Genomic DNA, 22,731 nt, shown 5'->3' with positions numbered 1-22,731 from the left:
TTTTTGGACTTTTTTTGGTCGATTTTGACGCCTTAGTATAGTATGACGTTTTTTATGACATTTTGAGATTAAAAAAAATTTTGACTTTTTTTGGCCGATTTTGACGACATACTATACTATGACGTTTTTATGACATTTTGAGGTCAAAATTTTTTTGGACTTTTTTTGGCCGATTTTGACGACATACTAGAGTATGACGTTTTTTATGACATTTTGAGGTCAAAATTTTTTTTGACTTTTTTTGGCCGATTTTGACGCCTTACTATACTATGACGTTTTTTATGACATTTTGAGGTCAAAATTTTTTTTGACTTTTTTTGGCCGATTTTGACGCCTTACTATAGTATGACGTTTTTTATGACATTTTGAGGTCAAAAAATATTTTGACTTTTTTTGGCCGATTTTGACCACATACTATAGTATGACCTTTTTTATGACATTTAGAGGTCAAATTTTTTTTGGACTTTTTTTGGCCGATTTTGACGACATACTATAGTATGACGTTTTTTATGACATTTTGAGGTCAAAATTTTTTTGGACTTTTTTTGGCCGATTTTGACGCCTTACTATACTATGACGTTTTTTATGACATTTTGAGGTCAAAATTTTTTTTGACTTTTTTTGGCCGATTTTGACGCCTTAGTATAGTATGACGTTTTTTATGACATTTTGAGGTCAAAATTTTTTTTGACTTTTTTTGGCCGATTTTGACGACATACTATAGTATGACGTTTTTTATGACATTTTGAGGTCAAAAAAAATTTTGACTTTTTTTGGCCGATTTTGACGACATACTATAGTATGACGTTTTTTATGACATTTTGAGGTCAAAATTTTTTTGGACTTTTTTTGGCCGATTTTGACGACATACTATAGTATGACGTTTTTTATGACATTTTGAGGTCAAATTTTTTTTGGACTTTTTTTGGCCGATTTTGACGACATACTATAGTATGACGTTTTTTATGACATTTTGAGGTCAAAAAATTTTTTGACTTTTTTTCGCCGATTTTGACGACATACTATAGTATGATGTGTTTTATGACATTTTGAGGTCAAAATTTTTTTTGACTTTTTTTGGCCGATTTTGACGCCTTACTATACTATGACGTTTTTTTATGACATTTTGAGGTCAAAAAAAATTTTGACTTTTTTTGGCCGATTTTGACGCCTTAGTATAGTATGACGTTTTTTATGACATTTTGAGGTTAAAAAATTTTTTGACTTTTTTTGGCCGATTTTGACGACATACTATAGTATGACGTTTTTTATGACATTTTGAGGTCAAAAAATATTTTGACTTTTTTTGGCCGATTTTGACGACATACTATAGTATGACCTTTTTTATGACATTTTGAGGTCAAAATAAATTTTGACTTTTTTTGGCCGATTTTGACGACATACTATAGTATGACGTTTTTTATGACATTTTGAGGTCAAAATTTTTTTGGACTTTTTTTGGTCGATTTTGACGCCTTAGTATAGTATGACGTTTTTTATGACATTTTGAGATTAAAAAAAATTTTGACTTTTTTTGGCCGATTTTGACGACATACTATACTATGACGTTTTTATGACATTTTGAGGTCAAAATTTTTTGGGACTTTTTTTGGTCGATTTTGACGCCTTACTATAGTATGACGTTTTTTATGACATTTTGAGGTCAAAATTTTTTTGGACTTTTTTTGGCCGATTTTGACGCCTTACTATAGTATGACGTTTTTTATGACATTTTGAGGTCAAAAAATATTTTGACTTTTTTTGGCCGATTTTGACGACATACTATAGTATGACGTTTTTTATGACATTTAGAGGTCAAATTTTTTTTGGACTTTTTTTGGCCGATTTTGACGACATACTATAGTATGACGTTTTTTATGACATTTTGAGGTCAAAATTTTTTTTGACTTTTTTTGGCCGATTTTGACGCCTTACTATACTATGACGTTTTTTATGACATTTTGAGGTCAAAATTTTTTTTGACTTTTTTTGGCCGATTTTGACGCCTTACTATAGTATGACGTTTTTTATGACATTTTGAGGTTAAAAAATATTTTGACTTTTTTTGGCCGATTTTGACGCCTTACTATAGTATGACGTTTTTTATGACATTTTGAGGTTAAAAAAAATGTTGACTTTTTTTGGCCGATTTTGACGACATACTATAGTATGACGTTTTTTATGACATTTTGAGGTCAAAATTTTTTTTGACTTTTTTTGGCCGATTTTGACGCCTTACTATACTATGACGTTTTTTATGACATTTTGAGGTCAAAATTTTTTTTTACTTTTTTTGGCCGATTTTGACGCCTTACTATAGTATGACGTTTTTTATGACATTTTGAGGTCAAAAAATATTTTGACTTTTTTTGGCCGATTTTGACGCCTTACTATAGTATGACGTTTTTTATGACATTTTGAGGTTAAAAAAAATGTTGACTTTTTTTGGCCGATTTTGACGACATACTATAGTATGACGTTTTTTATGACATTTTGAGGTCAAAAAAAATTTGGACCTTTTTTGGTCGATTTTGACGCCTTACTATAGTATGACGTTTTTTATGACATTTTGAGGTCAAAAAAAATTTTGACTTTTTTTGGCCGATTTTGACGACATACTATAGTATGACGTTTTTTATAACATTTTGAGGTCAAAAAAAATTTTGACTTTTTTTGGCCCATTTTGACGACATACTATAGTATGACGTTTTTTATGACATTTTGAGGTCAAAATTTTTTTGGACTTTTTTTTGCCGATTTTGACGACATACTATAGTATGACGTTTTTTATGACATTTTGAGGTCAAATTTTTTTGGGACTTTTTTTGGCCGATTTTGACGACATACTATAGTATGACGTTTTTTATGACATTTTGAGGTCAAAAAATTTTTTGACTTTTTTTGGCCGATTTTGACGACATACTATAGTATGATGTTTTTTATGACATTTAGAGGTCAAAATTTTTTTTGACTTTTTTTGGCCGATTTTGACGCCTTACTATACTATGACGTTTTTTTATGACATTTTGAGGTCAAAAAAAATTTTGACTTTTTTTGGCCGATTTTGACGCCTTAGTATAGTATGACGTTTTTTATGACATTTTGAGGTTAAAAATTTTTTTGACTTTTTTTGGCCGATTTTGACGACATACTATAGTATGACGTTTTTTATGACATTTTGAGGTCAAAAATTTTTTTGACTTTTTTTGGCCGATTTTGACGCCTTACTATAGTATGACGTTTTTTATGACATTTTGAGGTCAAAAAATATTTTGACTTTTTTTGGCCGATTTTGACGCCTTACTATAGTATGACGTTTTTTATGACATTTTGAGGTTAAAAAAAATGTTGACTTTTTTTGGCCGATTTTGACGACATACTATAGTATGACGTTTTTTATGACATTTTGAGGTCAAAAAAAATTTGGACCTTTTTTGGTCGATTTTGACGCCTTAGTATAGTATGACGTTTTTTATGACATTTTGAGATTAAAAAAAATTTTGACTTTTTTTGGCCGATTTTGACGACATACTATACTATGACGTTTTTATGACATTTTGAGGTTAAAAAAATTTTGACTTTTTTTGGCCGATTTTGACGACATACTATAGTATGACCTTTTTTATGACATTTAGAGGTCAAAATTTTTTTTCGACTTTTTTTGGCCGATTTTGACGACATACTATAGTATGACGTTTTTTATGACATTTTGAGGTCAAAATTTTTTTGGACTTTTTTTGGCCGATTTTGACGCCTTACTATACTATGACGTTTTTTATGACATTTTGAGGTCAAAATTTTTTTGGACTTTTTTTGGCCGATTTTGACGCCTTACTATAGTATGACGTTTTTTATGACATTTTGAGGTCAAAAAATATTTTGACTTTTTTTGGCCGATTTTGACGCCTTACTATAGTATGACGTTTTTTATGACATTTTGAGGTTAAAAAAAATGTTGACTTTTTTTGGCCGATTTTGAAGACATACTATAGTATGACGTTTTTTATGACATTTTGAGGTCAAAAAAAATTTGGACCTTTTTTGGTCGATTTTGACGCCTTACTATAGTATGACGTTTTTTATGACATTTTGAGGTCAAAAAAAATTTTGACTTTTTTTGGCCGATTTTGACGACATACTATAGTATGACGTTTTTTATGACATTTTGAGGTTAAAAAAATTTTGACTTTTTTTGGCCGATTTTGACGACATACTATACTATGACGTTTTTATGACATTTTGAGGTCAAAATTTTTTTGGACTTTTTTTGGTCGATTTTGACGCCTTACTATAGTATGACGTTTTTTATGACATTTTGAGGTCAAAATTTTTTTGGACTTTTTTGGGCCGATTTTGACGCCTTAGTATAGTATGACGTTTTTTATGACATTTTGAGGTCAAAAAATATTTTGACTTTTTTTGGCCGATTTTGACGCCTTACTATAGTATGACGTTTTTTATGACATTTTGAGGTCAAAATTTTTTTGGACTTTTTTTGGCCGATTTTGACGACATACTATAGTATGACGTTTTTTATGACATTTTGAGGTCAAAATAAATTTTGACTTTTTTTGGCCGATTTTGACGACATACTATAGTATGACCTTTTTTATGACATTTTGAGGTCAAATTTTTTTTGGACTTTTTTTGGCCGATTTTGACGACATACTATAGTATGACGTTTTTTATGACATTTTGAGGTCAAAATTTTTTTTGACTTTTTTTGGTCGATTTTGACGCTTTACTATACTATGTCTTTTTTTATGACATTTAGAGGTCAAAATTTTTTTCGACTTTTTTTGGCCGATTTTGACGACATACTATACTATGACGTTTTTTATGACATTTTGAGGTCAAAATTTTTTGGGACTTTTTTTGGTCGATTTTGACGCCTTACTATAGTATGACGTTTTTTTATGACATTTTGAGGTCAAAATTTTTTTGGACTTTTTTTGGCCGATTTTGACGACATACTATAGTATGACGTTTTTTATGACATTTTGAGGTCAAAATAAATTTTGACTTTTTTTGGCCGATTTTGACGACATACTATAGTATGACGTTTTTTATGACATTTTGAGGTCAAAATTTTTTTGGACTTTTTTTGGTCGATTTTGACGCCTTAGTATAGTATGACGTTTTTTATGACATTTTGAGATTAAAAAAAATTTTGACTTTTTTTGGCCGATTTTGACGACATACTATACTATGACGTTTTTATGACATTTTGAGGTCAAAATTTTTTGGGACTTTTTTTGGTCGATTTTGACGCCTTACTATAGTATGACGTTTTTTATGACATTTTGAGGTCAAAATTTTTTTGGACTTTTTTGGGCCGATTTTGACGCCTTAGTATAGTATGACGTTTTTTATGACATTTTGAGGTTAAAAAATTTTTTGACTTTTTTTGGCCGATTTTGACGACATACTATAGTATGACCTTTTTTATGACATTTAGAGGTCAAAATTTTTTTCGACTTTTTTTGGCCGATTTTGACGACATACTATAGTATGACGTTTTTTATGACATTTTGAGGTCAAATTTTTTTTTGACTTTTTTTGGCCGATTTTGACGACATACTATAGTATGACGTTTTTTATAACATTTTGAGGTCAAAAAAAATTTTGACTTTTTTTGGCCCATTTTGACGACATACTATAGTATGACGTTTTTTATGACATTTTGAGGTCAAAATTTTTTTGGACTTTTTTTTGCCGATTTTGACGACATACTATAGTATGACGTTTTTTATGACATTTTGAGGTCAAATTTTTTTGGGACTTTTTTTGGCCGATTTTGACGACATACTATAGTATGACGTTTTTTATGACATTTTGAGGTCAAAAAATTTTTTGACTTTTTTTGGCCGATTTTGACGACATACTATAGTATGATGTTTTTTATGACATTTTGAGGTCAAAATTTTTTTTGACTTTTTTTGGCCGATTTTGACGCCTTACTATACTATGACGTTTTTTTATGACATTTTGAGGTCAAAAAAAATTTTGACTTTTTTTGGCCGATTTTGACGCCTTAGTATAGTATGACGTTTTTTATGACATTTTGAGGTTAAACATTTTTTTGACTTTTTTTGGCCGATTTTGACGACATACTATAGTATGACGTTTTTTATGACATTTTGAGGTCAAAATTTTTTTTGACTTTTTTTGGCCGATTTTGACGCCTTACTATAGTATGACGTTTTTTATGACATTTTGAGGTCAAAAAATATTTTGACTTTTTTTGGCCGATTTTGACGCCTTACTATAGTATGACGTTTTTTATGACATTTTGAGGTCAAAAAAAATTTTGACTTTTTTTGGCCGATTTTGACGACATACTATAGTATGACGTTTTTTATGACATTTTGAGGTTAAAAAAATTTTGACTTTTTTTGGCCGATTTTGACGACATACTATACTATGACGTTTTTTATGACATTTTGAGGTCAAAATTTTTTGGGACTTTTTTTGGTCGATTTTGACGCCTTACTATAGTATGACGTTTTTTATGACATTTTGAGGTCAAAATTTTTTTGGACTTTTTTTGGCCGATTTTGACGACATACTATAGTATGACGTTTTTTATGACATTTTGAGGTCAAAATAAATTTTGACTTTTTTTGGCCGATTTTGACGACATACTATAGTATGACGTTTTTTATGACATTTTGAGGTCAAAATTTTTTTGGACTTTTTTTGGTCGATTTTGACGCCTTAGTATAGTATGACGTTTTTTATGACATTTTGAGATTAAAAAAAATTTTGACTTTTTTTGGCCGATTTTGACGACATACTATACTATGACGTTTTTTATGACATTTTGAGGTCAAAATTTTTTTGGACTTTTTTTGGTCGATTTTGACGCCTTACTATAGTATGACGTTTTTTATGACATTTTGAGGTCAAAATTTTTTTGGACTTTTTTGGGCCGATTTTGACGCCTTAGTATAGTATGACGTTTTTTATGACATTTTGAGATTAAAAAAAATTTTGACTTTTTTTGGCCGATTTTGACGACATACTATAGTATGACCTTTTTTATGACATTTTGAGGTCAAATTTTTTTTGGACTTTTTTTGGCCGATTTTGACGACATACTATAGTATGACGTTTTTTATGACATTTTGAGGTCAAAATTTTTTTGGACTTTTTTGGGCCGATTTTGACGCCTTAGTATAGTATGACGTTTTTTATGACATTTTGAGATTAAAAAAAATTTTGACTTTTTTTGGCCGATTTTGACGACATACTATAGTATGACCTTTTTTATGACATTTTGAGGTCAAATTTTTTTTGGACTTTTTTTGGCCGATTTTGACGACATACTATACTATGACGTTTTTTATGACATTTAGAGGTCAAAATTTTTTTTCGACTTTTTTTGGTCGATTTTGACGCCTTACTATAGTATGACGTTTTTTATGACATTTTGAGATTAAAAAAATTTTTGACTTTTTTTGGCCGATTTTGACGACATACTATAGTATGACGTTTTTTATGACATTTAGAGGTCAAATTTTTTTTCGACTTTTTTTGGCCGATTTTGACGACATACTATAGTATGACGTTTTTTATGACATTTTGAGGTTAAAAAAATTTAGAATTTTTTTGGCCGATTTTGACACCTTACTATACTATGACGTTTTTTATGACATTTTGAGGTCAAAATTTTTTTGGACTTTTTTTGGTCGATTTTGACGCCTTACTATAGTATGACGTTTTTTATGACATTTTGAGGTCAAAATTTTTTTGGACTTTTTTTGGTCGATTTTGACGCCTTAGTATAGTATGACGTTTTTTATGACATTTTGAGGTTAAAAAATTTTTTGACTTTTTTTGGCCGATTTTGACGACATACTATAGTATGACGTTTTTTATGACATTTTGAGGTCAAAAAAAATTTTGACTTTTTTTGGCCGATTTTGACGACATACTATAGTATGACGTTTTTTATGACATTTTGAGGTCAAAAAAATTTTTGACTTTTTTTGGCCGATTTTGACAACATACTATAGTATGACGTTTTTTATGACATTTTGAGGTCAAAATTTTTTTGGACTTTTTTTGGTCGATTTTGACGCCTTACTATAGTATGACGTTTTTTATGACATTTTGAGGTCAAAATTTTTTTGGACTTTTTTGGGCCGATTTTGACGCCTTAGTATAGTATGACGTTTTTTATGACATTTTGAGATTAAAAAAAATTTTGACTTTTTTTGGCCGATTTTGACGACATACTATAGTATGACCTTTTTTATGACATTTTGAGGTCAAATTTTTTTTGGACTTTTTTTGGCCGATTTTGACGACATACTATACTATGACGTTTTTTATGACATTTAGAGGTCAAAATTTTTTTTCGACTTTTTTTGGTCGATTTTGACGCCTTACTATAGTATGACGTTTTTTATGACATTTTGAGATTAAAAAATTTTTTGACTTTTTTTGGCCGATTTTGACGACATACTATAGTATGACGTTTTTTATGACATTTAGAGGTCAAATTTTTTTTCGACTTTTTTTGGCCGATTTTGACGACATACTATAGTATGACGTTTTTTATGACATTTTGAGGTTAAAAAAATTTAGAATTTTTTTGGCCGATTTTGACACCTTACTATACTATGACGTTTTTTATGACATTTTGAGGTCAAAATTTTTTTGGACTTTTTTTGGTCGATTTTGACGCCTTACTATAGTATGACGTTTTTTATGACATTTTGAGGTCAAAATTTTTTTGGACTTTTTTTGGTCGATTTTGACGCCTTACTATAGTATGACGTTTTTTATGACATTTTGAGGTCAAAATTTTTTTGGACTTTTTTTGGCCGATTTTGACGCCTTAGTATAGTATGATGTTTTTTATGACATTTTGAGATTAAAAAATGTTTTGACTTTTTTTGGCCGATTTTGACGACATACTATAGTATGACCTTTTTTATGACATTTAGAGGTCAAATTTTTTTTCGACTTTTTTTGGCCGATTTTGACGACATACTATAGTATGACGTTTTTTATGACATTTTGAGGTCAAATTTTTTTTTGACTTTTTTTGGCTGATTTTGACGCCTTACTATACTATGACGTTTTTTTATGACATTTTGAGGTAAAAAAAAATTTTGACTTTTTTTGGCCGATTTTGACGCCTTAGTATAGTATGACGTTTTTTTATGACATTTTGAGGTCAAAATAAATTTTGACTTTTTTTGGCCGATTTTGACGACATACTATAGTATGACGTTTTTTATGACATTTTGAGGTCAAAATTTTTTTGGACTTTTTTTGGCCGATTTTGACGCCTTAGTATAGTATGACGTTTTTTATGACATTTTGAGGTCAAAATTTTTTTGGACGTTTTTTGGTCGATTTTGACGCCTTACTATACTATGACGTTTTTTTATGACATTTTGAGGTCAAAATTTTTTTGGACTTTTTTTGGTCGATTTTGACGCCTTACTATAGTATGACGTTTTTTATGACATTTTGAGGTCAAAATTTTTTTGGACTTTTTTTGGCCGATTTTGACGCCTTAGTATAGTATGACGTTTTTTATGACATTTTGAGATTAAAAAAATTTTTGACTTTTTTTGGCCGATTTTGACGACATACTATAGTATGACCTTTTTTATGACATTTAGAGGTCAAAATTTTTTTCGACTTTTTTTGGCCGATTTTGACGACATACTATAGTATGACGTTTTTTATGACATTTTGAGGTCAAATTTTTTTTGGACTTTTTTTGGCCGATTTTGACAACATACTATAGTATGACGTTTTTTATGACATTTTGAGGTCAAAATTTTTTTGGACTTTTTTTGGTCGATTTTGACGCTTTACTATACTATGACGTTTTTTATGACATTTTGAGGTCAAAATTTTTTTTGACTTTTTTTGGCCGATTTTGACGACATACTATAGTATGACGTTTTTTATGACATTTTGAGGTCAAAATTTTTTTGGATGTTTTTTGGTCGATTTTGACGCCTTACTATAGTATGATGTTTTTTATGACATTTTGAGGTAAAAATTTTTTTTGACTTTTTTTGGCCGATTTTGACGCCTTACTATACTATGACGTTTTTTATGACATTTTGAGGCCAAAACTATACTATAGTATAGTATGACTTTTTTTGGCCGATTTTTTGGCCATACTATAGTATGACCTTTTTTATGACATTTAGAGGTCAAAATTTTTTTCGACTTTTTTTGGCCGATTTTGACGACATACTATAGTATGACGTTTTTTTATGACATTTTGAGGTCAAAAAAATTTTTGACTTTTTTTGGCCGATTTTGACGCCTTAGTATAGTATGACGTTTTTTATGACATTTTGAGGTCAAAAAAATTTTGACTTTTTTTGGCCGATTTTGACGACATACTATAGTATGACGTTTTTTATGACATTTTGAGGTCAAAATTTTTTTTAAATTTGTTTTTTTAGGCTGTAAAGTTGGCTATTTCTACATGGGGCACAAAAGAGTACTGCTCACTTCTGGAGCCAGCCCCCAGTGGCAGCCAAGAAACGCGAACGCGGAAGTGATCCTTGGTTACCTTCCACTCTGTGCCACCTGCGGCTGCGAGGACACGCTGCTCTGGTACACTGATACTGCATTTTATAGGGTAAAAACACATTCCGACCACCGGCTGGGAACAGACCGGCCGTTCGGGAAACCTCCCAAACCTCCCGATGGCCAGTCCGCCCCTGCTTACCATACTATGACCATTTTTATGACATTTTGAGGCCATACTAAATTATGACTTTTTTTGGCCTATTTTGAAGTCTTACAATACTATGATGTTTTTTGTCACATTTTGAGGCCATACTAAAGTATAACTTCTTTTGGCCAATTTTGAAACCTTACTATACTATGATGTTCTTTTGGCATATTTTGAGGCCATACTAAAGTATAATATTTTTTGGCCTATTCTGAAGCCTTACTATACTATGACCATTTTTTTTTTTTTTTTTTTTTTTTTTTACATTTTGAGGCCATACTAAAATATGACTTTTTTTGGCCTATTTTGAAGCCTTACTATACTATGACCATTTTTATGATATTATGAGGCCATACTAAAATATGACTTTTTTTGGCATATTTTGAAGCCTTACTATACTATGACGTTTTTTGGCATATTTTGAGGCCATACTGAAGTATGACTTTTTTTAGCCTATTTTGAAGCCTTACAATACTATGACCATTTTTATGATAATTTGAGGCCATACTATTTAATGCAGACTCTACACTCTGCCTTTGTATTATCAATATAATTGAAATGGTTCCAGATGTTGCTTCTTTTCCTGGTGTCACTCATTTTCTTAACTATACCTTTCTAATGTGTTGATCATGTCTTTTCTTGGAGCCCCTGGCTCTCTATCTCTCTGCCCCTCCTGTTCATGTGCTACTGCTGCTGCAAGTATAACTACCGCCCCTCCCCCCTTTACTCAGCGCAAACACAGGCCGCAAACACATACTGATCAATCATGTGCGGCTTGAAGAAAAAAGAGAAAACGAAAAAAAAAAAACGGCTCCCAATCAGAAGCTGGCTCCCGTTGTTCACTTCAAAGTGAGCCGTTTCATTCGTGACCGACACATCACTAGAGACTGATACAGTTTGTTCCGTGGACAAACGTAGCTATTTCACATTTTGATGGCCTATCTGACAGGCCGGCCGATGGGCTTGATCGAGCACTTGTCTAACTGTAGAAATTGAAACCGCCGGCCAGGCGGCCTGGCTGGCTGGCCTGTCTGATAGGCCAGCTGACCAGCCTGATTGTTTTGTTGTTTTATTGGTTAGTCTGATTGTGTTTTTGTTTTTGTTTTTTTGTCATCCAGTCTCTTTTAATATGAAACTTTGGGAGATTTAAGAAGAATCAGAAAAAAGAAAAAAAACTCTAAGTAATGACGCCCGCTCTTCTGGGACAACCAAGCCTTATGAACTTTGTGAAGTGAAAATTTGGAATATTTGTATGTTATAAAAGAAAACATGGATTGTCTTATATGTTAATACTGCCACAATAAAGCTCCTAATGATTGAAATATGGTGCCTAATGTGTGAATTAATTTACATTACTTAATATGACTGTTTATTATGGTTTTTACATAAATTAAAGTTTTGGGTTTAATCTCAGTCCCTTATTTTTTTTAATTATAGTTCTCACTAATGTCCCTGTCCTTACCAAAGAAAAAAAAATCTCGAAGCTTTGTCTCCCTCATGCGGTGTAACAGAGTTACTGCAGTTTCTGTCTGTCTCTATAGTGATGTTTGTGTGAGCAACTGAAGATTTCAGGGATCCAAGGAGTGTTCAAACCTTTACTGTTAAGACTGAAGTTTATCCTTTGTTAGGTGAGAAATATTTAAACAAATCAAGTTTTAGCAGACCTCAAGTCGAATCCATCATAACTTATTTGTTACTGGGACTGTGCTGAAGTAAACAGAAGACAGGAACATCTTTCAGGTAAGAGTGACTATTCATTTTCCTTAGCAGGATCAAACTGTAGCGGTAGTGACTGTGGCATAAATCAAGCCGGTCTCATATCAAAATGTGAAATAGCTACGTTTGTCCACAGTACAAAACATATCACTCTCACAATTAGGGCCTGAAAATTGTGAAATGTTCTTTTTTTTTGTCCCATTCTTTTCTATTAGCCTGCCGACGGGTCACGTGACTGCTTGTAGCGGTCTTCTCAAAATCTATTGTTATTAAAAAATAGTTGCAGCGAGAAATATACATTAAAATGTCACAATATTTGTTCAGTTCTTGTAAATAATCTTTGGGCTGTTTGTTATTACGATAACAAACGAATCAAACCGTTGTTATGTAGTTGCTATGGATGCTGCCACAGACGAAACATGTGGCGTGTTTGTTATTGTATATATTCGTTACGTTGTGTGCTGTTGAAATATTTCTGTAACTGTTGATGATATCCGTTCAATAAACGGCTGGCTAGCTGGATTATCTTTTAGTCCAATAAAAGTAAAACTCTCTCTCTCTCTCTCTCTCTCTCTCTCTCACTCTCTCTCTCTCTCTCTCTCTCTCTCTCTCTATATATATATATATATATATATATATATATATATACACACACACACACACACACATGAACATATGAACATTTCACAATTTTCAGGCCCTAATTGTGAGAGTAATACCTTTTGCACTGTGGACAAACGTAGCTATTTCACATTTTGATATGAGACCGGGTTTCATAAAGGTTTCAAAAAAAGATGATTGTTGATTGTTGATTGGTGATTGTTTTTGTGTATTGCATAAATGTGGGTTGTTTTGTTTCTTCTGTTGGAACAGCACAGCACTAAGACATTACAGACACACACCACTGCATTATCTCAGAGCAACATGAAATGCACAAAGGCTAACTGAGGTGATTAAGAAGAGGATAACAACCCGCATGGCTGTTTGTGTGACTGATGCTAAGACAACCTTGGTTCAACTTTTCTGAACACTAAATGAGAGCATATGCAGTGGGAAAAGGTAGATAATATGATGAAGATATAACAATGGAAAAAACTTAAAAACAGAAACCACAAAAGACTTTTCAAGCAACAAATGCAAGTATGGAGACACATCATTCCACAAGAGACACACCTGCTGTGTCTGAACTTCTGGAGGCTTCTGGGAATTGTAGGCACGACATCAACCAGGAGCTGAACTTTCATATTCTCAGTGACTGTCTCTTCAGTGAGCAGCAAAAGCTGAGGCATGTGTTGGACTGGGCTCAGAGATTCCTTAGTAGTGGATCAGAGGCTTACCATGAATTTTGCAGAGCTGACAGTTTGATTTTGGGTGATGAAAAGGATGAAAAGAAGAGGGAACCAGAAACAAGATTGTCTGCATATAAACATTTATGTGCAGCAACGTACCATTGTTCAATCTCCTGTAATGCAGATAGTAATGAGCTATTTGAAGGAGGCAGCTCAGAGAAGGTTTGGCAACTTAAGCCATCAAATTATAAAAATAGTGAACAAAATAATTTCCTCTGTAAATGTAAACCTTCTTTAGAAGATGATCTCCATATTTCCTTCTCTTGTACTCCAGGGAAAGATGAGGTAATTTGGCCTGAGAACAGAGAAACTAAAAACATGAAAAGTATGGAGCTGCAGCACACCACTAATAAACAGTCTCCTAGCCAAGACAACTGCAGAACAAGGAGACTGCACATATCTAATCAAAGACACCAAACAAACATGTCTGACAGGAGCACAAATCAAAGGCTCGCATCAGATGATGCAACTTGTGTGACCAAAGAATTCACATCATGCCGGAGCAATGTCTGTTGCAAAAAGAGCACAGTGTTTGATGCTGTGGGCAACCGAAAACCGTTACTTGAAAGCAGTGATTCCACAGATATAAGTTATAAAACAACTCAGTCTAAAGAAGAAATGTCAGAAAATCAAAAGGAACTAAAGAAAGACGTTGAAGGGATGTTGGAAGTTGAGAAGGAGAAAATAGGTGGAAATATGCATGAAGAACATGAATCAAGATCAGATTTTATGGGATATGCAAATGATAAAATAAGCCAATGTGACCCAGAGAAGCTACCTGCACAGACTGTAAATCCCAGTTCTTCCTGTCACTTGAAAATACCATCAAATTTAACTGTATATGAGCAGTACCAGCTTTGTGTGTATCAATTGCATCACCTCAGAATGAGACGAAGCCAGCATATTGAACCGGGATGCTTTATGGAGTCACCTGTTAAAGACAGGAAGACACCCGAAGAAACTGCATTACCTGTTGAAGAACAAGCCCTGCCAGCAACTTGCTTTAATTTAAACTCTTCCACCAAAAACCCAGAGATTAAAAAACATTTTGATGAAGCAAGAAGCAAAAGGCTTACAGCTGCAGAAATCAGAAAGCAGAGGAGCTCAGGTCCCTTTAATAAAAACCAGGAAAGAACCACATATAATGGATACACTGAGTATGGGGAGACCAAACACTGTGACAAAGTGAAGAACACAGTCAAAGACAACAAACATGGAGACTGTATTAAGAGGACTACAGAAGACATAAACCCAACTGATAAGGTTATTAACACACCTGTGGAGAGCTCAAGGGTTGCACCTGATGATGCTCCCTGTGCGGAGGAGCACGCTGCACCTACTGCTAATTCAGGTATAGCATATCATTCATGCAGGCACTGAACATAATAAAGTTGAATATTGTGCAAGTGCAGAAAATTTTGAAGTTAACCCACCAGTCAAGAACAGTGGCTCCCAGTCTGAACAACCCTTCCAAGAAGTTGTTCAGACTGGGATAAACTTCCAGATAAACCCGAGGGATGGTAAGATGGAGAGAAGATAAAAAAAACAACAACATTTTTTTACAGTCTTAGAAGGAAGAATCTGATTTTGGTGAAACTACACACAAAACATAAACATAATCCAACATGTGATGAAGACAGTCTCTAATTCAAGGCATCATAAGGTAAAAACATCAGGAGCCACTGCTCTACGGCAAGTTTTTGGTTAGGGTGGTATGTCACCCACACCCTGATTATTTGAATTTGTGCATGATTGAGTATGTGCATGGCTATATTGACTATGTGTTGTCTTTCTTTATGTCTGTATGTGTGATCTGCTTCCCTCGCTGTCTATGGTTAGTTTTGCTGCCAAAAAAGACTGAACGTCATTCAGACCCAAAATATCATCAGAGTGGTATCAAAGGTAAAAAGAAGACAACTGGAGATCGAGATCCCCGGAGACTTTGTGAAAAGTCAAGCATGTCCTTGTCTTCACTCACAAACGGAAGACTATTGCCAAGGTAAACAATAAAGTAAATGCATGAACATTGATTAAGAGATTTTTGTGTGTGTAAGATCTGGATTTATTTTTATGAAGAAAAGCTAGCTATATTTGCCTGAATTTTGTTTATTATTACCATAAATCATTCTGATATTTTCTTTTTTTGTTTGTTTTTGAGTTTTGCTCAAAAATTAATTTTCACAATGAAAAAAAAAGTCATTACTGGTAAATAATTGAAACACTTTTTGGTAGTTTGAACTTGTTTATATGTTAGTAAACAAATCTTACTTTCAAAATATTGAATAATGAACATCAGATAACAATTGACAGCATGGCTCCTTAAAATTGATCTTTAGTGCCCAATGAAACATTTCTGTGAAATACTGTAACTTTACAAGTGTTTCACACTGAACGTCATCCTCTGTCTCCAGCAGACCTCAGTCAGCAGGTGCAATCACATGCACAAAGAAACCAAGCACACAAATATATACAAAGAGACATAGACCAGGGGACAGGGTGAAGCACACATCACCTTACAGGGATTCACACACATGCCTGCACCCTACAGTGACACACACGTTTCATCATGACGATACCAGACCAACATCACCTGCCTCAGGTAAGTTTTATTTCATTATTATTTTTTGCAAGGCTTTATTTGACAGGGAGACAGGAAATGAAGGAGAGAGAAGGGATGACATGCAGCAAAGGGCCTGGGCAAGGCTCAAACCCAGGCTGCTGCAGCAAGTATTCAGCCTCAATACACGATATGGTTCATACTCAACCAGGTGAGCTACCAGAGCACCCCAGCATCAGGTAAGTTTAACAATAAAATTACAGCCACACCTACAAAAACATTATGAAAAGTTACAAAGACGCTTTATAACACAAATAAATAAATAAATCAAAAAAAGCAAAGTCACCAACAGGTCGTATGACTGGATTAATTTCACACTTTATCAGATATTGATCCAGCAGCAAGTCATAGGATAAGATGGATTTTCATGAGAGTTGAAAAATAGAAATGTTTTTGTATCACGTTGTAGGGACAAAGATTTGTTCACACGGTCACATTGTGGGGACTCACCTCCTACAACTTGTCATGGTTATGCTAATGCATTAGTTCAGATTGTAGGGGTTAATTAATAAATGTCACAAGAGACAAAAACTAAAAGCGGGGTGGATCAAAATAAACTGATTATATGATTATGCGATTGCAAAAGTTTCATAAGAGATATCATGATATCCTAAGTCCTAAGAATTGTAAATTTTGTCCACTAAAAGAATAATGATATATAACTCTTTGTTTGCTTTTACAGATACAACAGCACATGTCATTGTGAACAACACTGATTGTAAATACAGTGTAAGCAATCTAATCTCCATACATTGTAGAACACTACAAAAAGGAAAAGTCTCATACCTAATTCTGACTACATCTTAAAAGATAAGGTTTCCACATGACCAAACATGGCTGTGCCAATGTCGTGTGTAACATAAAGATACTTTGAGTGATGTTTAAATAAGCTTTTTTTTCTGATGATTTTGCTAGAATCCTTTCTCTGTTTTCTATCAAATATTTTTCAGCCTTCCAAGTTGCTATGTGTTTTGTGTACTGACAGTGTATGTTTGTATTGTTGCCGTTACACCTGTCAGCCAGCAGGTGTCCCTGTATGCAACCGCTGGCTGTGTCTGCCTGATGAGGTGTGGCTGTCCATCCTGTCTCTGCTGCCTCACAGTAATCTGTGCAGAGTCGTGCAGGTCTGCAGCCGCCTGCACACACTGGCTTCTGATCACACACTCTGTGAGTCAGCCCACTGCTCTGTTAACAGTTCTCAACGATGCACATTAGTCAACACTTCTGCCAGCTGACAAATTTACAACTGCAGTCCTTTGGCAATATGTTCTGAAACCAGTGACGGTTAAAAGTTACAGACAGAAGACTGCAAGATGACTACAAGATGGTGCACAAGCGATGCACCACCGTTCCATACTTGCAGCCATGCAAGCAAAATACAGCCAAGCAATACAGATTATAACTGTTTTTTGACACATGCAGAGCAGCAGTAAGCAGTAGAACATAAATTAAATATGATAGTCATGATGTTTATGTAGATAAAATGTTAAAAGATGCGGTTTCAAGTTAGCATCACATTGCTAAAAACTGATCTTCTGAAAACAGAGGACATTGGACGAGTTGGCAGCTACTTAAATTTCACTAACAATAATAATAAAATGTCTGAACAGGCCTTGAGACAAGTCCTTAGTAGCCTTTTGCCTTTGAGGTTTTTCAGGTTTAGGTTAAGCACTGGAGTTAATGACCCAGGTTAGTGAGATGCCATGAACTTTTAAAAGTAGCATCACATGGTGTGTTCTCATGATGTAAGTTCTTCCAGTGCAGTGGTGCACTGTACCACTCCCTGGACAAACATACTATAAGATAACCACAACCTGCACCATCACATGGTCTCATATCTGTACACACACTGTAGGTCAGACCCAAAGTCCTGAATCACCAAATCACAAGTTGATATGCTGAACATGAAATATGTGTTTTGCTTCTTCTCTCTGTACCTGAAGGGAAAAATCTGAAGATTGAAAACTCCTCCCTGACAGAGCGGTGGTTGCTTTTTGTGGGCAAATGTCGTCCTCAGAGCCTGTGTCTGTACAGCTGCAGCAGCCTTTCTGTCACCTCCTGTGGGCTGGAGATGTTTTTCACTTTGAGTAAAAACTCTCTGGAGGTAAATAAATAAATAGGTGCTCATTGTGTCAAGTGAAGAGATTACTTTGTAAAACAGCATCTTTAACAAAGTCACAAAGTGCTTGACAAAAGTACAATTTTTTTTATCGTTTGCCAGTGAGATGCATTTTCTGTTTTCCTATTGACGCTGTGAATTTATTGACCCCACATCCTGAATCCATCTTCCTGCTGTCAGTGTCAACAAAGCACATGAAAGTACAGCAGACATAGTGTTACTGGAATGTACTGAGTCACCACAGCTACGGCCTTTGCTACATAATATTATGTGAAAAATATTAATAATAATTCAAAAATTAAGTAAGTTTTACACTACGTTACGGATGGATTACTGAACAGGCCTTCTGGGCCCCCAAGCACTTGGGCCCGTGAGTCTGAGCCACTGTTTGACTTTCATTGGAAAGACTACAAAGAGACCAAAAAGGGGCCCATTGTCTCATAATCTGTCTATATACCTACACTTTCTGAAACAGAGAAGAGATTAGATTTTTCACACCTACATTTTGATCACTGCAGACCTGTGCCCATACTTCGTCAGCACCTGCTTGAATCAGACTATATTAAATCTACGTCATCATTTGTCAATTGCAGGAAGTCAAGGTCACAAGTTGTACTGGTCCCGGGCTCCATGGTGACCAGATGTTGGCTCTGATTGGTCAGATGTGTGATCATGTGACCAGTGTGGACGTGAGCTGGAGTGGAGCAACGGACACAGGAGTGAAAGCTCTGAGCGATGGCTGCGCAGGGTCAGTTTCACACATTCTCACATGCATGCACACATTTTTGGGCACAGATGATGTTTTGTCTTTATAGAAATCAGTGTCTGTCATCAAAAACTCACGAGTTGTTCTAAAATCCACCATACATGTAGCTGAAACACTCCCACAGTGCACATGCGGAATGAAAGAGTTTAACTGGGTGGACAACTAAAGTGTAAGCATGTTATACAATATTAATGCTTCATGTATCTTTCCTGTAGGTTAAGACTGGAGTCAGTTGTCCTAAACGGCTGTCATGTCACTAATGAGCCCCTAAAGAAGCTCGTCATGAGACACAAAGAGAGGTCAGAATACTTTCCTGACTACAATCCATTGTATTTCTGTGTATAAGTATGTTCACATTTTGCATTTTCACCTGCCTTTTTAGTGGATAATCCATCCAAATATAATTAGTATGTGAACGCGTTTGTGCATGTATGTGTTAGTCTGTGCAGGTTGGAGGTGTTTGGCTGTCAGTTCCTCACTCCATCCTGTCTACACACAATATATGAGGTACTTTATTTTGAAAAGCAAACACAATTTGTCTTGTTTGCTGTGGAATTGTTTAGCGCCACATACCATGTGGTTATCACAAGTATCACATGTGCTTCAGTGATACTTTGTACAGTGCTTTTTCATTGTGTCTTCATATCTTTTTTCAAGAAATGTACATAATCTGTTTGTTTGCTGTGGAATTGTTTAGCGCCACATACCATGTGGTTATCACAAGTATCACATGTGCTTCAGTGATACTTTGTACAGTGCTTTTTCATTGTGTCTTCATATCTTTTTTCAAGAAATGTACATAATCTGTTATGTGACAATAAAATGTGTTTTCCATTACTTACATGTACAGTACATACACTTTTTCACTTTCTGTGTTTTAGATGTGTCCTGGCCTAAAGCATCTTAATATCGGACAGGTGCCTAAAGTCAACACACTCAGTCTTACAGTGATGACATCACAGCTCAAATGTCTCATTTCCCTCAATCTCACTGGTCTACAGGCGGTGAGTTTGAGCTTTAATTTAAAAAATATGTGATTAAAACCTTTCATATATGAACTTTAAACCAGGACAATGCCTCTGGTTTTTACTGTAACAGGTTACTGATGCCACGTTGGACACTTTGCTTCAAAACTGTGTCAAACTTCACAGTTTGACCCTCAGTTCCTGTCCTGGAGTCACTGACGTGACACTGCAAAACGTCAGCAAATACACACCTTGTATTAGGTACAGACACACATGCACACACACAGGAACTGTAACTGGAAGAAACTGTGATTCCTTGCATTAATTCCCAAAAGAATTACCATAAACTTAATCTAGTGTCCAACCTAAAGTAAACATAAACTGTCAGTGGACTTCATCGCAGCAGGAGGTGGTCTTGACTTCTTGAAAGTTTACAGCTCTAGCCTATGTGTATCTTTGTGTGTGTGTGTGTGTGTGTGTGTGTGTGTGTGTGTGTGTGTGTGTGTGTGTGTGTGTGTGTGTGTGTGTGTGTGTGTGTGTGTGTGTGTGTGTGTGTGTCAGATCCCTGGATATTAGTGGCTGTAAGGCAGTAACAGATGCAGGAGTTCAGTCTCTGACTCTGGGATGCAGAAGACTTCAGCAGCTGGATCTCAGCTCCACTGGCACAGGAAACAGAGGGTGGGACACAAATTAAACAACAAACTGAGCTGTGGTATATTTCTCTGTGTATGACTATGTGTGTGACCTATGTAATGGTAATGGTCCATGGTGTGACGCAGGGTTACTCTGTTGGCAAATTACTGCAGTGGACATCTCCATACTGTCAAACTCAGTTTCTGCAACATCACCTCAGAGAATATACTGAAGCTCTGCAGGTGCTGCAAGAGGTAAACACACACATGCACAAATACATTTTAGTCAATATTTGTCTTCCAGTTAATTTCACAGGACAGCTTAAACAGTCTCTGAAAACTCTGAGACTCATCAACACTTGAAAGTGTCTATGAAAGGTCAGTCAAGAGGTCAAAAGCTATCCACCGTTTCTGCTTTAATTTCAAAGCCATGGGAATAAAATGTTTCAACAGCTCTTCTATCTTGTGTAATACTATTTTTTTAATTGTGTTACAGAGAAGTCATTCACAAAACTGATCCTTGACTTTCAACCATAATGATTAGATGTCTTTGCTACCAGAGTGAACATATAGCACACAATTACATGTATTTGCTGCTTTCATGTTTCTCTCTCTTCAGGTTGAAGGTGCTCCATCTCTACGGCTGTGCCCATCTCCCCACTGAGGAAGAGATTAGAGAAGTTAACAATGTTGTTAAAGTTTACCCTCTGCCCTGACTCACACACAAACATCTGTACACAACCAGACAGACATGCACAGCATACCGAGGAGCAAAATGTGACTGTAATGTAACAGTAAATAATCTTTAAAGGAATCCAAATAAAGAAACAATATCACAACATTTTACTTCTATTACATTTATTTCTGTAATTATTACAGTAATGGGCTATATGAGGTTGGCAGGGTCTGAAGGACGATTATGGCTCAAGTTCACGTATTAATAAAAATGCATTTGAATGTATCTGCTTGTTTTTGGCTGTTTTTTTTTTTTTTTTTGGAGATGGATTTCAGATGTGCTATGCTGGGAATTCTTTCACAAACATTTAAAGACAATTTAAACAAACATTTGAAGGATTCATATACAGCAATTTGCAAACTGCAAGTAAGCAAAAGTATCAAATATGGTATTTTTATGGAATCATATTCAGAATTCACTTTTTAACCTGTTTGGAAAATAAAAAGTTAATTTATCTACTTGTAACTTCTGAAGATCCTGACCACACTGTTATTTCCCTCTTTTTGGTTTGCCTGGAGGGGCTTCTTCCACTTTGATGCCAGTCAAGGCTTTAACAGCATTTGCAACACCATCTTGAGAGTGCTAAAAAAGTTTGTTTTTATCAGGAGAATACACGAGTTAAAAAGAAGGAATGAGATAAGAGGAGGAGGGAAGATATAAAAGTAGAGGTAGCAGAGGCTTTGAGACCAATCCTGGAATTGCAACATGGAGCAAAATGTTTTACTTTCTCCCACCTAACAGCTGACTTCTTTTTATAACACTTTTATCTGATGTTTATTATCAGCAATCAACTGTAACGCTCTTGACTCAAGCAGTTGTTTGCTTTGTTATTTAAAACACCTTCTTGTCACTCACATTAAAAAGCAAAACAATGGCATCAGCAAAAGGCATGAGTGAGGAAGAACAGAAGCGCCTGAGTTCGCTCTTTCATGCCTACGATTTGGATAATTCAGGGCGGATTGAAAAAAATGAATTCTCTACTATTTGCCAGGAGCTCCACGTCCCATCTCAAGAAGCAGATGGCATATTCAACCGCCTGGACATCGACAAAGATGGCACGGTGACCTTAGAGGAGTTCATCAGTGGCTTCAAAGAACGACACCAGGGGCAA

The 22,731-nt window shown here is 34.6% G+C and overlaps 1 protein-coding gene across 1 annotated transcript; it reads left to right on the top strand.

The window, feature by feature from the left end:
- Positions 1–15,743: 15,743 nt before the first annotated feature.
- On the top strand, positions 15,744–21,600 carry LOC121185244 (F-box/LRR-repeat protein 20-like). Its single transcript, XM_041043308.1, has 13 exons — positions 15,744–15,784; positions 16,197–16,384; positions 17,085–17,131; positions 17,422–17,569; positions 18,346–18,506; positions 19,115–19,269; positions 19,503–19,586; positions 19,728–19,794; positions 20,169–20,291; positions 20,386–20,513; positions 20,814–20,930; positions 21,032–21,139; positions 21,504–21,600. The coding sequence occupies exons 1-13, from the start codon at positions 15,744–15,746 to the stop codon at positions 21,598–21,600; spliced, it is 1,464 nt and encodes a 487-aa protein (XP_040899242.1).
- The last annotated feature ends 1,131 nt before the right edge of the window (positions 21,601–22,731 follow it).

This window comes from Toxotes jaculatrix, chromosome 7 (genome assembly GCF_017976425.1).
Source record: "Toxotes jaculatrix isolate fToxJac2 chromosome 7, fToxJac2.pri, whole genome shotgun sequence".
Classification (NCBI taxonomy): Eukaryota; Metazoa; Chordata; class Actinopteri; family Toxotidae; genus Toxotes; species Toxotes jaculatrix.
This window is presented reverse-complemented; position numbering and strand designations above follow the sequence as displayed.